The following is a 23,996-nucleotide window of genomic DNA, read 5'->3' on the forward strand; positions in this document are numbered from 1 at the left end:
ACCCCAACACATGGCCATTGATTTGTGGTACAGTACCCCAATGGCCGCCGGCTAATAAATTCTCCACTTAAAACTTATACTCTGTGGTGTGTCTTGCTCGCTTCTGGTACAACAAACCCACTTTACCTCTATCCCCTATTCACAATGCACCCCACTTCTGCAAAGTGACATAACTGAAGGGCCTGTCTCTACTGCACTTTGTTAGTCACAGATATAATCCTGAAAAAGATATTAATGTAAATCTTGAAAAACCCAATCCAGTTGTCTTAGAGGAAACATATTTTAAACCTGTAAATGAAATTGACCTTTTCAGTATTTTGATCCAAATGACTCCAATCATAAAAGAAAGATTTATCTTATTTATAGAAAAGACAATCATGGCTAGGATTTTCAAAAGAAAAGGCCAAAACTCAATTGGTTGGGGGTGCACTTTAGTCCCTGAAAAGACTGGAGAGCTATTGAACAACATGGGAGCTGATAAGCATGTAGATTTACCAAAAGCCAATGAAACAGATGATACTTTAATAGATGGTCATGACAAAAAGACGTCAATTCTGAAATAAAGAAAAGTGTCATCGTTGGAGTTTGGGTAGCGAAAGACAATTTCACTGCAAAATCTTATAATTTAGAGAATTCTTGCATTAGTAGCACTGAAGGCAATACTGATTTTTTTTTGTCTCCTTTAAACCATTATTGACCTCCCTCCTTCCCTCCCTCCCTTCCTTCCTCCCTTCCTCCCTTCCTCCCTCCCTTCCTATTTGAAGCCCTAATATACATGGTTCTAAAACAAGTACCTTGGTATTGTTGGGTCCTTCAGTATTTGCATCTCTTAGAATGGAGGAAGAGTGGCTGCATGTTAGCCTATACATTGAGACCAAATCCATATTTGTTAATGTGACAGTATGGAAAAGAAGTGATAAAATGTTAACACATGATTGGTTTGGTGGGGGAAGAGGGTTAGTGTCTGGATCATGTAAAATAGGATTAAACCACCCCCACCCCAACCCTCCCCCAATTGTATTCAGAACAATGGGGATTTTGAAAAGTGCCTGCATTCTTTATTTTTTAATTAAAATTTTTTTTTAAATTTAGATTTTTTTTTGCCTGCATTATTTCTAATGAACAGTTAAAGACTTGGTCTAAAAAATGAGTGGTGAATTGGGAATTGGGAAGGAGAGGGAGACTATGAGCTAGAGAAATGAGAGTATCTGGGGAGTTGTAGATAACAACCACTAGGATCTGGATGGATCCCTCTGGAAAGAGTGAACTTCAAAGAAGGAGAGGTTGCTGAGTTCAGAGGGACTGGCTGGAAATGCTCATGAGGAGCATGGATAGTCTTACACATGGAATCAAGAAGACCTGGGTTCTAAGTCTGACTTATCCTTCCTAGCTGTGTGATCCTTATTTTGCTCATCTGTAAAGTGGGGATAATAACAGCATCTACCTTATAGGGCTGTTGTGAGGACCTCATTAGTTAATGCATGTGCTTTGTTGCTATATAAATGCTATTGTTACTATCTTTCTGCTCCTACATATCAAGTGAAAGGCTAGGCATCAGAGCAATAGCTTGCAGTATTAAGAAGATGGCCAGGGATGCTCCGTCATTTGAGGAGGAGTCAGGAACAGAGAGTCCTTAGAGAGCCATTTGTTAAACATTTACCAGCATATCTCTGCTGTGTGGGTGAACTTGCTGATCTGCTTTTCAGGGATTCAGTCTAAATTCTCATTTTGAGCAATTGCAGAGCAAATTTTAACAAGGAAATCAATTCAGAAGCCCTTAGCTTCTAGTTGCCCTTTGAGCCAGCTCATCTCAGATTAAAGCCCAGGCCTGGGATCTGAGCAGGCATAACCAGAAAGCTGTGCAGAGAGAAAGATGTGGAAGAAGACTTCCATGCTGCCCAAGGTCTTGACTTTGGGGGTCCTGGGCCTCCTGATTCCAGCCCAAGGTGAGCAGCTCTTACAGGCTGACCCAGAATGGGGGATAGTTTCTGGGGGAAGGTGGGAGAGTATGAGGCTTGAGGGTTATTTTTTCTTTTGTTGACCTCACTGACTGGTTGGAAGGGCTGGACATGAGAGGTTATAGTTAGTTTTGTTTCGTTGGGACAGATCTGGATTTGCTACTAAGAAACTGATGCCTTCTATACATGTTACATGCAAAATCCTTCTATCAGTGGAACTCACTGTGGAAAACAACCATTTCATCTACAACAATAATTTAAGTGCCAGGCATTATGTTAGGCACTGGTGAACACAAAGACAAAGGCCAAACAGTTCCGGCCCTCAAGAAACTTATGATGGAATGGACGTGTGACGGTATATGCATAATATGTAAAAAAGTACATGTGGTAATTTGGGGAGGGAGGGCACTGGTAGATGGGGAGATCAAGGAAAGTTTGATGTAGAATGTAACATTTGAATGAAGGTTTCAAAGAAACCAGGGATTTTGAGGGTCAGAGATGAGAAGGGAAATGCAGTATCATGTGGGCTGTATAACAAGCTCACTAATATGGCTAGATAGCGGAGTGTGTGAAAAGAAAAATGTGGGAGGACATTGGAAGGAAGGAAGGAAGGGATCAGGTTTTGAAAAGCATTAAATAAATTTATTTAAATATGTTATATTTTTCTAAATATATTTATTTAAATATATTATGTTTATTTAAATATATTTATTTAAATATGTTATATTTATTTAAATATATTATGCTTGACCCCCAGATGGGTAATAGGAACCACTGAATTTTGCCAAGTGTGTGGGGGTGACGTGGTCAGATCTGGACTTTAGGAATATCACTTTGGTGGCTGTGCGGAGGATGTATTGGCATGCAGAAAGGCATGAGACTGTTGTGATAGTCCAGTTAAGAAATATGAAGAGTTGGAACTACGGTGTGTGAAGGGAGAGAGGTAGAAAGGACAAGATTTGTCAACTGAGTGAGGAGTTGAGGAAAGCATTGAGCTTGTGAACTTGTGGCATCTTCCACATTAATAGGAAAGTTTCGAAGAGGGGAGAATTTAGGGAAAAAGATAATGAGTTCTGCTTTGGACATTTTTGGGTTGAGATGCCTTCAGAACATCTGTTTCAAAATGTCTCATAGGCTGTTTGCGATGTGAGAATGAAGTTCAGGAGAGAAATTACAGCTGGGTGTTTAGAACTGATAGACAATGACATAGAGTTGATATTTGAACCCATAAGAGCTAATGAGGTCACCAAGTGAGAGAGCATAGAGAGAAGAGAACAGGGCCTAGGAGAGAGCCAGATCTGGCATGGATGGTGAATGGATGAAGGAGACTGAGCAGAATCCGATAAAGAGGAAACTTGATGAAGAGCAATTTCATGAAAACCCAGAGAGGAGAAGGTATCCAGGTTGGTCAACAGGGCCAAATGCTGCAGCGGAATGATAATTGAGAAGAGGCTGTTCTTGTCGGCCATTAAGAGATCGCTGGGGAATTTGGAGAAGGCAGTTCCAGTTGAATGATGAGGCTGGATGCCAGATTGCAGAGCGTTTAGAACCAAGCAAGAGGAGAGGAAGACACCAAGTATGTAGGTGGCCTTTTTCAAAGAGGATGACTGAGAAACGGATGGCAAAGGAACCATGACAGTTAGCAGAGATGGTGGGACAAAAGAAACCATGGTGGAAACCATAGAAATAGGACCTGTGTGTGGGGAGATATGTATTATAGGAGCACAGATTTAGAGCCGGAAAGGCCCTTAGTGTCCTCCTCTGATTTTACAGATCAATCAACTGAGGGCTCAGGGAAAATTAATGACTTGACCAAGGTCACGCAATGATCAAGTGGCAGATTTGAAGCTAGATTTTCCTGATTTTCAGCCTCAAAAAAGCCCTATTGTCATAGAGAAGAAAACTCAAAGTATGTGAGTGACCTATGTTTTTCAGTACATCCTCATGTATTTTGCATTTGTTTAGAATTCCATTAGACAGGGAAGACTGACAGGCTTTCAAAGGTGCTGGGCTGAGCTGTTAATGTTTATATGTCTATTCTATAAAGTCCTTCTTCCAACTCCTTAACCTGGGGTCTGTGAACTTGTTTTTAGAAATATATTTTAATAACAATTACATTACGATTGTTTTCCTTGGCAAGACTATGCATTTGAAAACATGATTCTGAGAAAAGGTCTGTAGACTTTAGCCACAGAGCTCCTTAACACAGAAAGGTTAAATACCCCTGATCTCGTACGTCAGAGAGATGGTGTTACTGTGGACCACAGAACATCGAGCAAAGGATTTAGGACTTTAAGAGGCCTTAAAGGTCCTTAAGGTCAGTCACTTCATTTTAGAGAAGAGAGAAATAGACCCAATGAGAGGAAATTATTTGCAAAAATTCCTTTAGGTACTATGTGGGAAGGCTGGGATGCAAACCTCATCCTCTGACCCTTGGTCCAGCATTCTGTCTATCCAACCTTAGCTCCTACTAATACTCTCCACACTCCTCCCCTGCCATCTTGGCCTGGCCCCTCTGTTTCTCTCTTTCTTTGCTCATGTCTCTTCCCTTTCCAATCCATCCTAAAGTGATATTTTCCCATGTCTAGGAGAGACAGTTTGGGAGGACAATTCTGTTTGATTGTCTCCTTTAAATACTCAGCTTAGGAGCCACTTCCTTCAGAAGTTTTCCTGGTCATCTTCAGATTTTTACCCCCAAGCTTTTATTGATAGATTCTGTTTTTATGTGACCTTCATCCCTATACATAGTCTTCCTCTCTCTAAAACCATTGCTTATAACAAAACTTTAAAAAGAAAGGAAAAATCAGTTCAGTCAAACTAACCAATACATCAACTATGTCTGATGGCATATCCTAAGTTCGGCACCCATAATTAGCTTCCCACTTCTGCAAAGAAGGGAACCTCATTAGATTTTTTTTTTTAGTACTTTCCCTGGACCTTTTCTCTGCAATTATTTGGACATCTCCAGCAATTCCTGGCCCTCTGTTGTCTATCCCTGAGGATCTCCTTCACCTTTGCTCACAGGGCACAAACCACATCAGGACCAATGAATGTTGGGAGGGGGCTTGGGTAGATGGAGTATTTGGATGTCAGTTCAGCCCTCTGTCCCTGAGGATTTCTCTCCCCTTTGTTCACAGGGCATAATGGAGATGACCTCATCAGGACCACTGAGTCTGGACAGATCCGAGGGACTCACATCAGCATCAAGGGGCTTGACAAAGATGTCAATGTTTTCCTGGGAATCCCCTTTGCCAGACCCCCCATTGGAGACCTGAGGTTTTCTCCTCCACAACCACCAGAGCCATGGAGTGATGTGAGAAATGCAACTTCTCACCCACCCATGTAAGTAGCTTCCTCAATCTTTCTCTTACCAGATGGGCACAGGGGCATCATCATGTCTTATCTAGACTTCATATCTTCCCCAGTGCCTAGAGCAGGGGTGGCGAACCTGTAGCCTCATGGCCACATATGGCCCTCTAGGTCCTCAAGTGCAGCCCTTTGACTGAATCCAAACTTCACAGAACAAACCCTCTTAAAAAAAGGACTTGTTCTATAAAATTTGGACTCAGTCAAAAGACTGCGCCTGAGGACCTAGAAGGCCACATGTGGCCTCAAGGCTGCAGATTCCCCACCCCTGGACTAGAGCATAATTCTCTGTAGACATTTGATAACTGTTTCTTTTTTTTCTTTTTCTTTTTTTTGGCGAGGCAATGGGGGTTAAGTGACTTGTCCAGAGTCACACAGCTAGTAAGCATCAAATGTCTGAGGTCAGATTTGGACTCACCTCCTCCTGACTCCAGGGCTGGTGCTCTATCCACTGCACCACCTAGCTGCCCTTGATACCTGTTTTTTTTTTTTGAAGGAATAAATGTCCCTTCCTTCCTAGGGCTATGCACCCTTGAAGAATTGCTTAATGATTGTTGTCTACATTTATATAGGATTTTAGAACTTCAGAACCGTGCTGTGAGGCAGTTAGTACCCATATCACTATAGAGAGGAAAACTAAAGCTAAGAGAGATTAAATGGCTCATCTAAGGTCACAGAGGTAGTAGGAAGAGGTCACAGAGACCATCCAACTCAATGTGGGTGTATGTGTGTGTGTGTGTGTGTGTGTGTGTGTTTAAAAGATTTAAGGATGCCTTCTTTTTCATATATATGTTACAGTTCCTCATATGCACACACCCCTTTCCCACCTTCTACTTTCCATGGGACCTTCCTTTGTAACAAAGGCTATCTAGCGTACTTCAGGGCCCATGTCTGACAGCATAGGCAACATTCTGTACCCCTAGATCCCCACCCCCTCCTGAGGGGAGGCAGATTTCATCATCTGTTCTTTGGAACTAGTGTTATTTATAGTATTAAATCTGAGTTCAGCTACCTCCTTGGGTTGTTTTGGTTTTCATCATCATTGCATGTATGATTGTCCTGGTTCTGATCACTTCTCCCTGCAGGAGGAGCTCATACTACCCAGGATTCTTTGAAATTGTCCCTCATTATTTCTTACAGTGTAATAATATTCTGCTTCATTCATATAATACAATTAGCCCAGCCATTCTATGGTTGATGGGAATCAGTCTGATTTCCATGTTTTTGCTACTACTAAATCAAATGCTGCTAGCAATTTCCCAGTATATACAGAGAATCCCAAAGGTTTTAGTGCCTTTTAAGCTTTAGTGTAGCCTGAATGCCAGACCTTTCTTTTCACAGCCGAGGAACCTAAAGCCAAGAGAAGTAACTTATTCAAGGCTGGCTTAAACGTAGGCTTCTAATATTATGTCTTTTGTGTTGAAAAAACATATTAACTATTATTTATATAGTGTTTCAAGGTTTACAAAGGGCTTTCTACATATTCATTCATTTGAACTTTCCGCTCTATTGCCCTGCCATCCTATAATTGTCCATACTAACCATTCTCAGAAACTCATTGTATCAGAGAGTGAGCTTGGAAGGAACCTTAGAGTTTATTTAGCTTAACTCTTTCAGAAGTAAACTGAGGCCCATTGAGATCACACAGGTACTAAGTGGCAGAGCCAAGGTTTAAAACCAGGTATTCTGACCTCTACTAATAACAGCAGCTAGCATTTACATAATGTTTTAAAGTTTGCAGGGAGCTTTACACATATTATCTTAGTTGATCCTCTCCCAAGCCCTGGGAGGTAGGTGCTATTATGATCCCCATTTTACACATGAGGAAACTGAGGCAGAAGAGGTTAAGTGACTTGCCCAGAGGCTGGATTTGAACTCAGGTACTACTGCTTCCAGGTTCAATACTGTCCACTGAGCTGCCTAGTTACTTATTTCTACTTCGTCCCAGAGAACTATTTTAGGAGTAAGAAAGGGATGCTTTGTTCACCACATGAGTGCCAAATGTACATGTTGGGCCTTATTCTGCACCATTAACTTAGTAACAGTTTCTGGCAGTGCTCAAAGTGTGGTCTGGGCACCCTTTCAGATGGTCCGCAGGGCCAAAACTATTTTTATAATAACATTAAGATATTTTCATTTCCAGTATGGTAAATACCAATAGATACACCCACATAAACAAATGCTTTTTTTTGGGAGGGTCCTCAGTAATTTTTAATAGTGTAAAGGGGTCCTGACACAAAAAACTTTGAGAATCATTGTTCTAGGAGAACAAAGCCAATAACAAGAGGGGTCAGAAAGTGTAGCAGAAAGAATCCTGCCTGGATTTCAGACAAGTTCGAAAGACTCATGATGGAAAATGCTATCCACATCCAGAAAAAGAACTATGGAGTCTGGACGAAGATCGAAGCAGACTATTTGCATTCTCTCTCTCTCTCTCTCTCTTTCTCTTTTGTTTCTTCTTTCTGGAGGGTCCTCCCATTGGTTCTAATTCTTCTTTACAACATGACATATGTGAAAATATGTTTAAAATGAATGTATATGTAGAGTCTATGTCAGATTGCACACCATCTTGGAGAGGAGAGAGGAGAAGGAGGGGGAGAAAATTTAGAATTCAAAATCTTATGGAAGCGAATGTTGAAAATGAAAAATAAATTAATTAAAAAAAAAAGAATCCTGATTGGGAGCTACAAGGACTGGTTCTGTCTTCCTGATTCCAGGATCAGTGCTCTATCCACAGTGACATCTAGCTACTTCAAAGGGAAACATTTATCAAACTATTATGAGGGCTTACTCATGACGAAGTTCATCTATTGTTAATTATTATTATAACAATAATAAATCATAATGGCTAGTATTAATATAGCACTTTAAGATTTAAAAAACACTTTATATATTTTATTTTATTTGCTCTTCACAACAACCCTGTGAGATAATTACTATTTTTATCTTCATTAATGAAGACACTGAGGCTGAGATAGGTTAAGTGACTTACCTAGGGTCACACAGCTAATTAACATCTAAGATGGGATTGGACTCAGTTCTTTCTGACTCTAGGTGCTGAACTCTTACCCACTGTACCAAAGCTCTCATCTTTTTCTATGGATTTTAGATAGAAACAGTCAGGGGAAAAGTTGCTATCCAAAAATTTATTTTTAGATTTAATATTTTGTCAACTATTATAGCTCTGGCAGATGAATCAAATTATTAAGATATGACCTATTCTGCAGGCTTCTGCACCAAATCAATACTGAAATCATCCTTGGTATGACTCCAGTAACAGGCAGGACAACAGGGATGGCTCACCCATCATTTGGTTGTTCTAATGGGATTTTGTTCTCCTTTGCTAATTTTCTATACATTGGAAATGTTTTGTTTCATGTAGCTTGGAGATCATTATTGTTGTTTTTATTATTATTATCATCCCTGGCTCAAAGTAAGGTTGGATTGTGGGACAAGAGTAGAAATGGAGCTAGACTCCAGTTGGAATCGGACATCATTGTGCTCCCAAATGGAGAGGCTCCCTTCTGTGATTCTCTTCAGGTCCATTCTTTCTTCTGTTTTCCAGATGTTTGCAGGATATCACTATCATAGAAAAGCTGAAGAAGTTCCTGAAAATAAACATCCCTGTTACTGCCAAGTCTGAAGACTGTTTGTACCTCAATATCTACGTTCCTGACCACACAGAGGAGGGGGACAAATTGCCGGTAAGCCAGACCTCTAACTTCCACAGCAGGGGATGAGAATCCTAGTGTATCAGAACTGGGTGGGACCTTGGAGGTCACCTCTTCCCACTAGCAGAGGAGCAGGCATCCTCTCTAAATATCTCTGACAAGTCATCTAGCCTTCCCTGAAGTTGTCCAGGCCAGGGTGTTCACTGCTTCTCAAGGTAATTCATTCTACCCTTGGACAGTTGCTCACACTGATAGCAAGCATTTGCTTCTGTCAGGCTGTAATCTGCCTCCTCATAACTTCAGGGAGTTATTTCTGTGATCTGGAATGGCATCAATTTTCTCTACATGTTATTATTGCTAGAGGAATGCATTGAGGGCCTTTAAAACACTTCTCGATCCTGTCTAGATCTATCATTTCATTGCTGTAGGGAGTTTCACTAAGAGGAAATTCCTTTTGCTGATGAAGATAGGCACCTGTTCTGTAAAGTCTTGGAGAGTTGCTGGTGTACCGAGATGCTAAGTAATTGATGTGTGGTCACTGAGCTGGTAGGTGGGATGGGCATTGGTGCTTTTGTAGACTGTATCCACTTACTTGGTTACCCCACCTGGAGAGGTTAGGGAGCTAACCACATGGTTAGCCAACTGGAACAAGTCCAGATTATCTCTACATGATCCATGATCTTTCCAGGGCACTTCTTTTCCAGAGCATCACAGCTCTTTTAGAAGCAGGTGCCAGTTTCTCCATGTCGAGAAGTTGCATTAGCCTAATGTATCAGTTGCCATTACGTAAATGTCAGAGACAGGACTTGAACCCTGTTCTTCCCAATTTCAAGGCCATTCCTCTCCCATTTACACCAAGTTTCCTCTGTTAAGATAAACAATAATAAACAATCTTAAGATAAACAGAAAAAAAACTGCTCAAATGTCAGCTCCCCCATGAAACCTTCTCTGAATCTCAACAAACCAACATTCAATTTAACATTTTTTTTTCTCTCTGGTTCTGGTTTGCAAATGGCAAGTTTCCCTCACAGAACTCACCGTGAACTTCTATGCAGGAGCTGGGGTGTCTTGAGCACAGAGAATAATGCAAGCATTTGGTGTCAGTGATATAAGACCCACTCCCCCCCAATCCAGTGTATGTGTGTTAAATGGTTGACAGATGGTAATACCACCATATGTTCTGGGGCAAAACAATATTCCTTATGCAAGGACAGATAATAAAAGGGGCTGGCAAATATACTACAACAGAGTAAGTACGGGCTTGGCCACTGAAATGGGTTTTCATCAGCTGATCCTTTTTTTCCTTGCAAAGTGAGTAGCCTGTAAGAACCAGCAGAAGGCACAGCCTCTGCTGGTGATCTGTTCTGGTTGCTTAGTTTGGCTTTGAGAACAGTTAATGTTGCATAGAAAAGTCCTATGAACACTACTGACATTGTTTATGGTGCATTCTCTATTATCTGATTGGGTCTGTGTCCCTTAGAATCTATCCAGGGAGTCCTGCCTCTTTTCCCTGCTCCCAAGGGAGCAAGGATCCTTTAGAAGAGGCTGTTTTGCTTCTGTGTGTATCTTTGTCAACAGGAGGACCTCAGGGAGCTGATTTGTGCCAGGAAGATTCCAAGGGGAATCTGAACTGCCTCTGAGTCAGGTCAAATGGGCTCTTTATCTGAGAATAGCTCTGATGTATATCCTTTCTATTTTTGATATACAATATCTTAAGAAGAAGTAAATTCACTCACATTTAGTACTACTTAATCATGGGACATGAGGGAATAGGATACAGTATTTTCCTGTTGAGCAAGGGAGCAGCAATAAACACTGGCTGGAATTTGTTTCTGTAAGGAAAACCATGTCTGCTCCCTGCAGGTGATGGTGTGGATCCATGGTGGAGGTCTCATTTTTGGCTCTGCTTCCATGTGTGACGGTTCGATATTGTCTGCCACCCAGAATGTGGTAGTGGTCATCATGCAGTACAGGCTGGGCATCCTTGGGTTCTTCAGGTGAGATCTGACCCCAGTGAAATGTGAGTCATTTGTCCTGATGAGATCCTAGGTTTCTTGTCATCTTTGCCTCCCCCACATGCTAAGCCTATCATAGTAGAAAAAGCACTGCATTTGTAGCCAGAGAATGTGAGTTCAAATTATGACTGTGCTGCTTCTGATGTATGTGACTTCTATCAAGTCAGTCTTTGAGCCTCTGATTCCTCATTTACACAATGAGTGAGCTGGATTGTGTGAGCCTATGAACCTGGTGCTCTTCTTCAGAATCCTCAATCCTTGTCTAATATGTCTTTCAGCACTGGGGATGAGCATGCATCTGGCAACTGGGGTTTACTGGATCAGGTGGCTGCCTTGAAGTGGGTCCAGAAGAACATCGCCCACTTTGGAGGAGATCCTGGCCGAGTGACCATCTTTGGCCAGTCTGCTGGGGCAATGAGTGTTTCCTCACATGTGGGTGATAAAGGAATAACCCCAGTTTGGAAAGAGGCTTCCTATAGCCAAATCCAATATGAACCTGAGTTTTTCTTACCTCTTCTCTTATCCTCTTCCCTCTCAGAGCCATTGGGGCTGCTGACTTCTTTTCATCTGCCCTTGCCTTTCATTTGGAGATGCCACTACACTCCCCTGCCCTAGTCCTAACTGATCATCTAGGCCTAAGGGTGGACCCAGACCCTTCTTCCTTTTATTTCATCTGAGATAGAGGATGCATTTTTAAAAGTTTATCAACAACAAAAGGGAAAAGGTAAAAGAAATAGAAAAGGGAATGATAACAATAACCATTATTTGATGCTTTGGGGCTCTCTATTTTCATGGCTATGGATGCCTTTCTTACTAAAACTTAATCGGAGCCTTTCTGTGGCTGAGAAAGTCATCACTCTGCCCTCAACTTAGCCAGGTTCATAGGCATACGATTATTAGTAGGCCTATAATCAGAGCTTTTCCAGATGGCTTGGACCTAGGAGAAGCTTTCATGCCACTGGTAATAATGATAGCATTGTACAGATAGCACCTGAAGATTTGCAAAGTCCTTTATGTATGGGATCTCATTTGATCTTCCTGACAGCATGAAATATCACCATTTTACAGATGAAAGAAAGCACCATGACTGAGAGGGATTAATCAACTTTCCCACTAGTGTGTGTCCGAGGTCAGATTTGAACTCAGTTCCTCCTGATTCCAGGGCCAGTGCTCTATCCACTGCGCCACCTCGCCTGCCCCTCCCAATTATATTTTATCTGGTTCTGGCACACTCAGGAGTGTTCCAGGCCACATGTGGTCCTCTGAGCAGTGCATTTGACATGTCTGACATGACCTACCTATGTCCTCCTGACACAGGGGCAAGGCTATGAGGAGGAATCAGATGAAGACATCAGTGGAGGGGTAGTGATGGGGAGGATAATAAAGCTACAGGAGGCAGCGTGATAGAGGATTGGGGGTGAGAGGACCTGGGTTCAAATCCTAAATCACTTCACTTCCCTAGCCTTGGTTTCCTCATGATTAGATTGTAAACTCCTGGAGGTCAGGATGTGTCTTGCTTTTTTGTTTCTCTTCCTCCAGTGCTGACCACAGCACTTTAATAGACTTTTAAAACTTCTCTAATCTATCAGATGAAAAGCATGGACTTAGATGACTCTTCAAGTCTCTCCTAGCTGTGAATCTATGATCTTGACATGGCATATTCTGGTTTACAATGGACTTTACACCAATTATCTCATTTTAAAGCTCTCAAAAGCTCAGGGAAGTAGTTAGGGCAAAGAACATGGATGCCCAGATCCAGTGAATGGGTACAGACATGTTATCATACCCAGAGAGGCCTGGGCAGCATCCAGAACTAACTAGGCCCCATTTGAATTTAAACTAGGATTTAGGCCTGGCTGTGCCAAAGGGCCTGAAGGCCAGCGTCCCATAGAGATGCCCCTCTTTGGGACTGTCCTATAGTGTTAGCTTAGGGGTCTAACAGGGTAAGTAACAGTCCTGGCTTTCAGACTCACAGTCTCCCTTTCTCTGCTAAGCCAGGAGTGTCTGGGCCTCCCTACGACTGCTTCCTCCTCCCCTCTGCTGTGCTTTGCTCCCCCAGGTTCTGTCCCCCATGTCTGAAGGCTTGTTCCATAGAGCAATCATGCAGAGTGGTGTGGCCATCCTCCCTGGCTTGATTTCTTCCAGATCAGAATCAATTATAAATGTAAGTTCCTTGTTCTTTTGCCATTGCAATCACTCTTATCCTGCCTTAGGCTTATTGGCCTCCCAACCCCATGGCCTGGTGTCCCATTGATTTTCCAGCTCTCCTGGACTATAAAAAGGTGCAATGGAATGTCATTGAATGTTCAAATTGACAGTTACCATAGAGATCATCTAATCTAACTCCCTCATTTTACAGTGGAGGAAACTGAAGCACAGAGAGCAAGGATTCAGTTCCTGGCTCAGCTTCTTCCTCTGCCTGTGATTGTAGGTCAGGCATTTCCTTCTTGGGGCCTCAGTTTCTTCCTCTGTAAAGGTGGGTTTTTTTAGATGGGTTGTAAAATCTTCTCTAGCTCCAAATCCTATTTCCTGACACCCCCAGAACAGCAGGAAGCATTCCTCAAGGGGACCCAGGTACAGGTGAGATGGCATGATCTATGAGGTCCCTTCTACCTCTCTGGGTCTGTCATTCTGTGACTTGTCCAAGGTCACACAATGAGTTGGTGACTGAGCTGGGACCAGAACTGAGCTCTCTGAGCCAATATCAGGGCTCTTTCAATGTACCAGACCCCATCGTGTGTCATTTAGGGATATTTAGGTCTTTTCTCCCTGAATTAATGGTAAACTCTTTGGGAGCAGGGACTGTGTATTTGTAACCTGCCCCTGCCCATCCCCATCCCCATTGGCTGGCACTGAGCCCTGTACAGAGCAGGCTTAAGGTTGGGGGACTCACCCCCTTGGACAGACAGGTTCCAGCTTGGTCTCCTTGCCATTACTGCATCATCACCTATAGAAAAATGCCTTGCTAGCGTACTACTGAATATGCTAGAATTCTTCCTTTGGGCTGTAGGCTAAGGATTCAATTATGAGAATTCTAAGTCTTTCTGGTTTCCTCTTTGCAGCGCATCACCAACCTGTCTGCTTGTGAGAATTGTACTTCGGCCTCTCTAGTTGAGTACTTAAGAAACAGAACTGAAAGTGAGATCTTGGCGGTTAGCAAGGTTTGTAAGCTGAGACTGAAGGTTTACAGGGAGAGGGCTGCCATATCAGCCTAGGGCAGGGGCTACATCCATGCCTAACACTCTTTCTTCACTCCCTCCTTCGGTGGAGAATGAACAAAGGATAAAGAATCTTGAGGATGTCACTAGCTCTCTGGGTCTCAATTTCCTCCAGTATAAAATGGGGAACTTGGACTTAATGGTCTCTAAGCGTCCTTCCAAGGTCTTTTCCAGCTTTAACATTTTTACTTTCTAGAATCCTTTCCAATCCCAGCATCCTCTGCTTTAAATATTTGGTGTTCTTAGGCCTCTTCCAGCATTGGACATCGTATGTTCTAAGCCTCAATTCTAACATTCTATAATTCTTTTTTCTAAGAGTCTTTCCTATTCTAATATTTTGTTCTAATACCCCTCCCCACTTTAATATCTTATAGTTCTATGGTCAGGGTTTTGGGAGTACTATGATCAAATTTTGTCTCATAAAGAGGTAGACTTTTGTGAAGGACAGTTGAGATGGGTTTGAGAGGAAGATTGGAGGCAGGGAGATAAGAAGCTATTGCAATAGTGCAGAATGGTGGCCAAGAAGTAATGAACTAGGGAAAGGATGGGTGGGATGAACATTGTGGAGGGACACTAGCCTTTTATTTTCTTCTGCTTTTTTTCTTTAGACTTTCAAGATAATCCCTGGCCTGGTGGATGGCCGGTTCTTCCCCAAACATCCTGAAAATCTCTTGGCTTCTGGAGAGTTCCACCATGTCCCCAGCATCATTGGTGTCAACAATCACGAATATGGTTGGGTCATTCCTGTTGTAAGATCCTTGATTTTTCTACCATTATTTCTCCTACATGAGTGGAATGGGCTGACAGGATAAGCTGTACACAACTTTTGGGATCTTGTTGGGATTTTGTATTCGTATTTTTAATCTCTAAAGAATCAGAGAATTTCAGAGTAGGACAGTTTTTTGGGTGGCTACGGAGGCCAACCCAGAGATGAATTTCTACAGTGTACTTCACAAGTGAGCATCCAGCCTTTATTTGAAAACACCCAAGGAGAAGGAAGTGCTATGTCTTGAGGCTTCCCATTCCATTTTAAACAGCTCTTACTGTTCAGTGGGTCATCATTCCATAAAGCCTCTTTTAACTTCTATTCACTGTTACTCCTCGTTCTGCTCTCTGGCCACACAGAGCAAATTGTCTTTTTCTTCTTCCAAATTCCCTCTTCCACATGACAGCCCAGAAAATACTTAGGCAGTTACCATGTTTGTCTCTGTCCACCCTTCCATACCCTACCCAGTTTTCTTTTCTAGGTTAAATATCCTTCATCCCTTTAACCAATCCCCATATGGCATGAATTGAAGCCCTTTACCATTCTACTTACCCTCCCCAAGACACTCTCTAAATTGTCTGTTTTCTTCCTAAAATGTAGTGCTCAGAACTGAACACAGTACTCTATGTGTGGTATGACTAGGGCAGAGTACAAAGCAGCTGTCATCTTCTTATTCCTGGAAGCTCTGTCTTTCTTGGTACAACTCCAGATCACATTGCATTTTTCCGTGCCAAATTACATTATGGAATCATAATGAGCTTGTGGTCTATCAGTACCCCCAGATCTTTAAAAACAAAATTCTGTCTAACCATACCTTCCTCATCTTGTATTTGTAAAACCGATTTTTCCTGATCCCAACTGTATGACTTTGCATTTGTCCCCATGAAATTTAGCCTTCTTAAATTTGATCCAGTGCTCTGAGCTGTTAAGATCCTCTGATAGCTTGACTCCATCATCCATATCCCTCTTAGCTCTATGTCATTTGCAAATTAGATATGCCTACCAGCTATGACTTTAGCAAATTTGCCCTGTCCCAGGCTTTTCTAGAAGAGTCAGAGGTAACTTCAAACCCTGGTCATTTTCTCCAAGAATTAGATGACCGATTTTGCCTACAGATTTCCTCAGAGAGGCCCAAGATGATTCTAATTCCCTTTGGTTAAAATATTCTCTGCAAGTTTCTTTATCTTAAAGGCACAGTAATTCCAGCTCATATTGATGCAGCACTCTATAGTTTACAGAAAAATAAAAAAGTTGTCCTCGGTGCACCCTTGATGAGGTAGAGGCCGCAAAGACAATCATCCCAATTTTTGCAGATGAGAGAAGTGAGATTTAGAGAAAAGAAGCAATTAACCTACAATCCCATCACAAATCAGTGGTAAAGATGGGCCTAGAACTCGAGTCTCCTAACTTCTAGGCCAAACCCCTTTCCTAAGGGATTGTGGTTATTTAGAAGTGAAGGCTGTTGGGTCTTTGGGGATATTAGATATGCCATTAATAGTGAGATAACTATACATCCTTTGACTGTTTGAAGGATTCACATTTAGGTTGCTTCTCATGCCCATGTGGGTAACATCGAACTATTTGCATGTGTCAGATGAAGAGAATTCAGTGTGTTTCAGTTTTAGTATGATGGAGCACTGTGAGTATTTAGCATTATTTAGTGTATATTGGACATTATGCAATCTATGCTAAGCCTTGCTTTGTGTGTTCTGAGCATCATCCAGTGTGTACTGGGCCATGTGCAGTAAACATTGGATATCACATTATAGGCCTGATCTTGTCCAGTGTGTACTGGGCCATGCGCAGTGAACACTGGATATAGCATTGTAGGCCCGATCTTGACCAGTGTGTACCAGGCTATGTGCAGTAAACATTGGATATCACATTGTAGGCCTGATCTTGACCAGTGTGTGCTTGGCCATGTGCGGTAAATATTGGATATCGAATTGTAGGCCCGATCTTTTCCAGTGTGTACTAGGCCATGTGCAGTGAACACTGGATATCGCATTGTAGGCCCTATCTTGTCCAGTGTATGCTGGGCCGTGTGCAGTGAACACTGGGTATCACATTGTAGGCCCGATCTTGTCCAGTGTGTACTGGGCCATGTGCAGTGAACACTGGATATCACATTGTAGGCCCAATCTTGTCCAGTGTGTACTGGGCCATATTCAGTGAATATTGGATATCGCATTGTAGGCCTGATCTTGTCCAGTGTGTGCTTGGCCATGTGCGGTAAATATTGGATATCGAATTGTAGGCCCGATCTTGTCCAATGTGTACTGGGCCACGTGCAGTGAACATTGGATATCACATTGTAGGCCTGATTTTGTCCAATGTGTACTGGGCCATGTGCAGCAAACACCGGATATCACATTGTAGGCCCGATCTTGTCCGGTGTGTGCTTGCCTACATGCAGTAAGCACTAGATTTTGCATCATTATTCAGTGTGTGCTGGGTATTATTTGGGAATGATTGAACAAGCCTGTGGGGATGGAGTCAGCTTAAAGAGCAAAATGGCTTCCTTGGATCAAGTTAGTTTTAAAGTGTGTAAAGTTCTCCAAGTGTACTCATGATGCGGTTTTTCTCTCCCTATAGAGCTTAGGTATGGTTAAGTTCAAAGAAGAAATGACTAGAGAAACCATCAGAGAAATATTGCTAAGCCCACTCATGGTAAGATGTATAAAGGCAAACTTACTTTCCTTACTTTCTTCTTTCATAGTCCTGGGCTTATAGAGCCATAGAGTTGGAAGGAACCCTTAGAGACCATTTATAACGATAACAATAATAATAATAATAAAAAATAATGGCTGCTTTGTATATGTAATACTTTAAAGTTTGCAAAGTGACTTACAAATTTATTTGGTTTGACTTTTACAGCAATCCTGGGAGGTGGGCGCTATTATAATCCTCATTTTACAGATGAAAAAAATGAGGTTGAGCATTTTGCTCAGAGTCACACAGCCAGTAAGGGTCTGAGGCTAGATTCAAACTCAGTTCTTCCTGACTCCAGGTCCTGTGCTCCAGCCTCTGTACTACTCATACTGGTCTAATCCCTTCCCTGAGGCCCAAATATCTTCTCCACCATCCCCAACAAGTGGTTGCCTAATATTTTCTTGAAGAACTGAACCCCAAAAGAATAAACCCTGGGGAGGTCGCACAAGATTCTGATGGGACCCGGGACCCACAAACAATGGATTGTGTGGGCTCATCCCGTATGATCAACAAATGATTCACCCCCATGTAAAATCTTTTCTCTGTTAACATGTCTCTTTCTGGGTCTCATCTAGGGAATCCCACCTGTGATTGTATATATGATTATGGACAAGTATTTAGGGGATACTGAGGATCCCAGAGAACTTCGGGCTCAATTCCAGGAGATGATGGGGGACTTAGTCTTTGTTGTTCCTTCCCTCAAAGTGGCCAAATATCAACAGAGTGAGTATGGCTTTGACCCTTTACAGGAACAGTGACCAAAGGTCTCATATTTGGGGTGATGGGTCTCTCACCCGCACACACACAGAAGGAGGTTTTCTGCCCTTGGCTTTAGCATGGAAACCTCCAGACTGGCTGAACCCCCTCAGTGGCCTTCCTTCTCCTGCCCTCCCCATTCTTCCCATCCCCAGGCAGGTTGTGCTGGGTAGATATTGCCAACCAAAAATAGCGGTAATGGTTACCCACATTTCTGTAGCACTTTGTGGTTACCAAGCACTTCATAGGCATTATCCTTCTGGATCCTCACAACAGTCCCAGGATGATAAATAGGTGAAGGATTGTTTTCTCCATTCTGTAGTTGAAAAATCAGCCTCAGAGAAGTAAAAGCTTTCCTCCAAGGTCTTGGAGTCGGTCAGCAGCAGGGCCAGGATTCCAACTCAGGTCCTGTTACACCAGACCCCAGCTCTTGTCCTCTCTCACAGCATCACTCTTGGATAGTATTTATTAAGGGGCTGCCCTTCAGGAACTGTTCATGGCCAGCTACCATTGCTCCCCACTCCAAAGGAGGGAATCAGGCCAGGGGCCCCTGGCATGTGGCCCTGCCCTGTATTCAATGTGTCCATAACCATGGGCATTTCTTATGTTTGCCTAGGTCCCAGCTCTCCGGTCTACTTTTATGAATTTCAGCACCGACCAAGTGTATTTAAGGGCCTCAAGCCAGATTTTGTGAAGGCGGACCATGGTGATGAGCTACATTTTGTCTTTGGAATGCCTCGTAAGCAGTGGAGACTGTGATTGGAGGGGATGGGGGTTTGAGAAGGGGCAGAATCCCTGGGGCTGTGGGTCATCATCCCGTCACCTGCTCTCCTCTCTCTGACATCAGAATGAATGCCAGTGCCTCACCTTTCCACGAAGCACCTTCACGTATATCAGCTCATTTAATCCTTACAACTGCCCTATGAGGGTGGGGTGTGTGTGTGTATAGGATGATTAGCCCCATGTTGGAAAGAGGGAAACTGAGACTTTAGAGGAGGGAAAAAGACTCACCAAAGTCACACAGCCAATAATAATAATATTAACCGTGGACGTTTTTACAGTGTGTATAGGTTTACAAATGACTTTATATACATTATCTTTGATCCTCACAACAACCTGTGAGGCAGAAGCCATTATTATCCCTATTTTATTCTGTAGGAGACTGAGGCAAGCAGAGGTTAAGTGACTAGCCCACAGCTAGTAAATGTTAGAGCTGGGATTTCATTCCACCTGAGCTGTACCCCGAGTCTAAAGTTCCATGAGGCATTGAACAAGAAACCAGGCTGGCCCTGCTTGCCTTCTGTAAGACAAATGGTCTGTAGTCTGAATGTGAATAGGGGTGGATTTGGCATCTCTTTGTTAAGGTCAGCCTCAGAGGTCCCCTAACTCAACTTGCTTATTCAGGTGATCAGGAGAATTGAACCAGGTTCTCGATTCAGTTTACATTATTAAGCACGTTCTATGTATAAAGCCCTATGTTCGGATCTGGGGAAGAAAGAATGATAGATAAGTCTCTGACTTCCTGAAGCTTATTACCCAAAACAGAAGATGAGCCACAAACACAAAAAACACATATCTGTTTGTCAATGAACCTGTGACTTTGCCAATGCCCTCATTCTCTCCTCTGATGTAGACCCTAACCTGTCCCACCATCTCATCCTGTGTGACTCTTGTCTTTGTGCTTCCACAAATCCTCCACAGAGGCTCTGCTCAATGTGCTGGAAGGCCTTCCTCCCTCCCTCCCTCCCTCCTTTCCTTTCTTTCTTTCTTCCTTCCTTCCTTCCTTTCTTCCTTCCTTCCATTATTTTTGGTTCAGTTTCTCCAGTAGCACATCTATTTGTTGGTCGTTGGACAAAAGTTTCATTTAGCAACCTTGGGAGTTATTATTTGCAGATGGCCCCAAATCTGTGTTTTTGTAAGTCTTCTCTCCCTATTTTCACCTCCTTCCTCCTGTCTTGGAAGAACTGAAAGGCCAGTTTATACCTTTATCTGTTTCATGACTTGCCATGGCCAATGAATTCATTACCTTGTGGCCCAGCTGCTGCCACTGAGACTGTCTGCGCTGCTCCAGGCAGGGGTCTTGAATGGCAGGCATTGTCTGGGGCAGGGGCCATATGTAAAGACTTTACAGCTACCAGAGCTTGTGCTATGCTGTTGTAGCTTAGGAAGGGCTAAGGCCCCATTTACCCAATGAGGAGGCATTGTGTGGTGGGCACAAAAAACCACAAATACAAAATCAAATGTGAGAAGTGCCCAGGTGAGGTACCAAATGCTCTGAAAGTATTGAGCAGGGAGGGTTCCTTTCTTTGCCTGAAGAGTCAGGGAACTGTTTGACTCTTCAGGGTGAGACTTGGCTTTGGGTTCAGACAGAGTTGGTCCTGGATAGCGCAGGCCAATAGAAACCTTGAGAGGTTTCTTAGTGTTGAAGCAACATGTAGAAAAAACGGCATTTTAGGAAGATGACTTTGGTGGCCTGAACAGGATCATTTGGAGGAGTAGAAAAAAAAAAAACTTTTATACCTAATATTGACCTAAGTGGAGCTGTTTCCTTTCTTGTTTTTAGTTTTAGGTGGAGCAACAGAAGAGGAAAAACTACTCAGTCAGAAGATAATGACCTATTGGGCAAACTTTGCCCGAAATGGGTGAGGATCCTGCCTCCTGGGTCTCCCAGCAGCTCTGGCAAGGCTCCCTGGAAGGGGCCACCTGGATCCTTGTTCCACGGGGGAAAGAAATTCCATGATTTATATATTTTGGTTCAGAGGAAACAAAATTATCTGTGGCTATTTGGGTAAGGTCTGGTGAGGAAACCCAGCCCTTTCCTCTAGCTCATGGCCCAGGGAGAGCACACGCTCACCTTGGAAGAAACACAAGTTTGGGAGGCAGTCTGCTTAGCCCACACCATCCCCTCTGAGCTCTTGGGACCTTTCTTCCTCCTTGAGAAGCAGCAGGATGTGGTCTGGGGGCAGGATGTTGTTGGGTTTGGCCTCAGCTGAACTTAGTTGACTCAGATGAATTCAAATTTTAGCTCAGTTATTCTTTACCCTCCACTTGGAACACGTCATCTCTCAACAAAGAGCCATATGAGAGATTAAGCAGCCTGCTTCAATGTAGGTGAACAGGTTTCATTTCCATGGTTGCCACCTCCCCTCCCTCCTCCCTTCCACCCCCACCTTCTCAGACTAGACAGTTATTTGGTCATACACATGTCAGCTTGCTAATTCACTGACCTCTCTTCTTCCTGAACCTATGTGTTTTTTTGTATCTAGGGACCCAAATGGTGGAGATCTGCTCCACTGGCCAGCCTATAACCAGAGTGAAGAGTACCTGCAGCTGGATCTCCAGCTGTCTGTTGGAAAGGGGCTGAAGGAGGACAAGATGGAGTTCTGGCTGAAGAGCTTGCCTCAGAAGAAGGAAGCAGTGGACCCAGATGCCCAGAAGAAGTCATGAGTCCTAAGCCTAAATCATTTTTGCTTTTGCTGCTCTCCAAAAACCTCCAGTGGTTTCCTTTGAATAATTCCTCAGTATCTAAATTAAATATATTCTACTTTGGGTCAGATATTTTGACTCAATCATTATTACTGCTGGAGAAAAATTTAACTGATATCCAGATGAGGCCTTATGCTAGTGAGATAGAAGGGAGGTAGCCTGGTTTAGTGGATCACGTGCTGAGCTTGGAATTAGGAAGATGTGGGTTCAAATCCTACCTTTGACACTTAAAACCTGTGTCATACCAGGCAAGTCACTTACACTCTCTGAGTGTCAGTTTCTTCATTTTTGTTAAATGAAGAGGTTAGACTAGATGGCTTATAGATCTCTTATAGCTCCATTGTCCTATGATGGGGCCATTCAGCCCATCCTCCCTCTAGAAAAGAATCATTTGTACCAAGAATTATAGGATTTAGTTTTTTTTGGAGGGGGGAAGGCAGGGCAATTGGGGTTAAGTGACGTGCCCAAGGTCACACACAGGTACTAAGTATGTCAAGTGTCTGAGGCCGGATTTGAACTCAGGTTCTCCTGACTCCAGGGCTGGTGCTCTGCTCACTTCGCCACCTAGCTGCCCCAGAATTATAGGATTTAGAGCCAGAAGGAAAACAAGTCATCCATTTACAAAAAAAGAAAAGTGAGGCCCAGAGAGGGGGGTGACTTGTCCAAGGCCATACAGCCTGCTCCTGTAGGCTTGGAAGCCAGGTTTGCTGATTTGAATGGCAGCATCTCTGTTCTGCCTTATAGTTTTGTAGTCACATTAGAGATGACATTTTTGGTAAAGAGGCAGTGTAAAAAGAGTATAAAGTCTGGAGTCTAAATACCAGCATTTGAATTCCAGCTTTCCCTCTAATTATGGAGCAGCTGAGTGGGGGTCATTAATAGATCAGTGGACTTGGAATCAGGAAGTCCTGAATTCAAATTCTGCCCTAGACTCTTACTCACCATGTGACTGATGCAGGACAAGTCATTTAAACTTTCTCAGACTCAGTTTCTTCCTCTGTAAAATGGGGATAATAATGGAACCTACCTCCCAGGGCAGTAAAGTGATAAATCCAGACTTTTGTTGCTTGTCTGACTTAGGGCAGAATGCTTGTATTTTGGGGTCTCTTGATTCATTTTTAGTAAAATGAATGCGATGGATCATCAGACTATCTCCCAGCTTCTCTCCAGCTTAAATAGTCAATGGCTTTCACAATCTCTCTGTGGGGCAGGTGAGGTAGATGTTATTATCCTTAAAGAAACAGATGAATATCACACAGAGGGCAATGGAGAGGCTCTTGGTGGATGGCAACCTGCTGTACATAGAGACAATAAGCACCTCTGGTGGACAGCAGTAAAAGGTTTTGTCAAGGAATTACATGATGGGAAGAGAAAACTGGCTGGTCACATGGCAAGACCAAGGGATGACATATGGAGGGTCAGAGTCCTCCATTATTGACCTTCTGACTCTGGGAGAAAGCAAGAATACTTCCAACATGTCGGGTGAGACTTGCAGCAAACTTTTAGCGGGACATGGATGAGTCAACATTTGGTACTTTTTATGTGTGCCTCGAACTGTGCTTGGTGCTGGGGGTACAAAGAAAGGCAAAAGACAAGTCTTTGCTCTCAGGGGACTCACAGTATAATTAATATGGGAGACAACATGCAAGCAGCTATGTATGAACATGATAAATACAAGATAAATTGGAGTCAACCTCAGAAGGAAAGTACTAGAATTAAGAGAGATTGGGAAAGGCCTGGTGTAGAAGGTGGGATTTTAGCTGGGACCTAAAGGAATCCAGGAGGCAGAGATGAGGAGGGAGAAAATTTCAGGCTTGGGGAACAGCAAGAGAAAATGCTCAGAGGCAAGAGATGGAATGTTTTATCCAAGGATCATCAAGGAGGCCAATGCCACTGAATTATGTGGAGGGAAGTAAGTTATAAGAAGACTAGAAAGGAAGGAAGGGACCAGGTTATGAAGGGCTTTAAAAGCCAAACAGAGGGTTTTATATTTGATCCTGGAGGTAATAACCACTGGAGTTTATGAAAGACTTCCACATCTAATTATT

The 23,996-nt window shown here is 42.9% G+C and overlaps 1 protein-coding gene across 1 annotated transcript; it reads left to right on the forward strand.

The window, feature by feature from the left end:
* The first annotated feature begins 1,809 nt into the window (after positions 1–1,809).
* Positions 1,810–22,018, forward strand: LOC118840809 (pyrethroid hydrolase Ces2e-like). Its single transcript, XM_036748160.1, has 13 exons — positions 1,810–1,946; positions 5,096–5,300; positions 8,890–9,028; positions 10,859–10,992; positions 11,289–11,442; positions 13,070–13,174; positions 14,073–14,171; positions 14,837–14,977; positions 17,590–17,664; positions 18,282–18,429; positions 19,079–19,201; positions 21,026–21,104; positions 21,729–22,018. The coding sequence occupies exons 1-13, from the start codon at positions 1,874–1,876 to the stop codon at positions 21,907–21,909; spliced, it is 1,656 nt and encodes a 551-aa protein (XP_036604055.1). The 5' UTR covers positions 1,810–1,873; the 3' UTR covers positions 21,910–22,018.
* Positions 22,019–23,996: the final 1,978 nt, after the last annotated feature.

The sequence above is a fragment of the Trichosurus vulpecula genome, chromosome 3 (genome assembly GCF_011100635.1).
Source record: "Trichosurus vulpecula isolate mTriVul1 chromosome 3, mTriVul1.pri, whole genome shotgun sequence".
NCBI lineage: Eukaryota > Metazoa > Chordata > Mammalia > Diprotodontia > Phalangeridae > Trichosurus > Trichosurus vulpecula.

What these genes read in the sequence shown, in the direction of transcription:
- LOC118840809 (XM_036748160.1), top strand. Translation starts at nt 1,874, where the DNA reads ATGTGGAAGAAGACTTCCATGCTGCCCAAGGTCTTGACTTTGGGGGTC. An exon ending in CCTCCTGATTCCAGCCCAAG is followed by an intron (nt 1,947 to 5,095) that starts GTGAGCAGCTCT and finishes CTTTGTTCACAG; the next exon opens with GGCATAATGGAGATGACCTC. An exon ending in ATGGTTGGGTCATTCCTGTT is followed by an intron (nt 14,978 to 17,589) that starts GTAAGATCCTTG and finishes CTCTCCCTATAG; the next exon opens with AGCTTAGGTATGGTTAAGTT.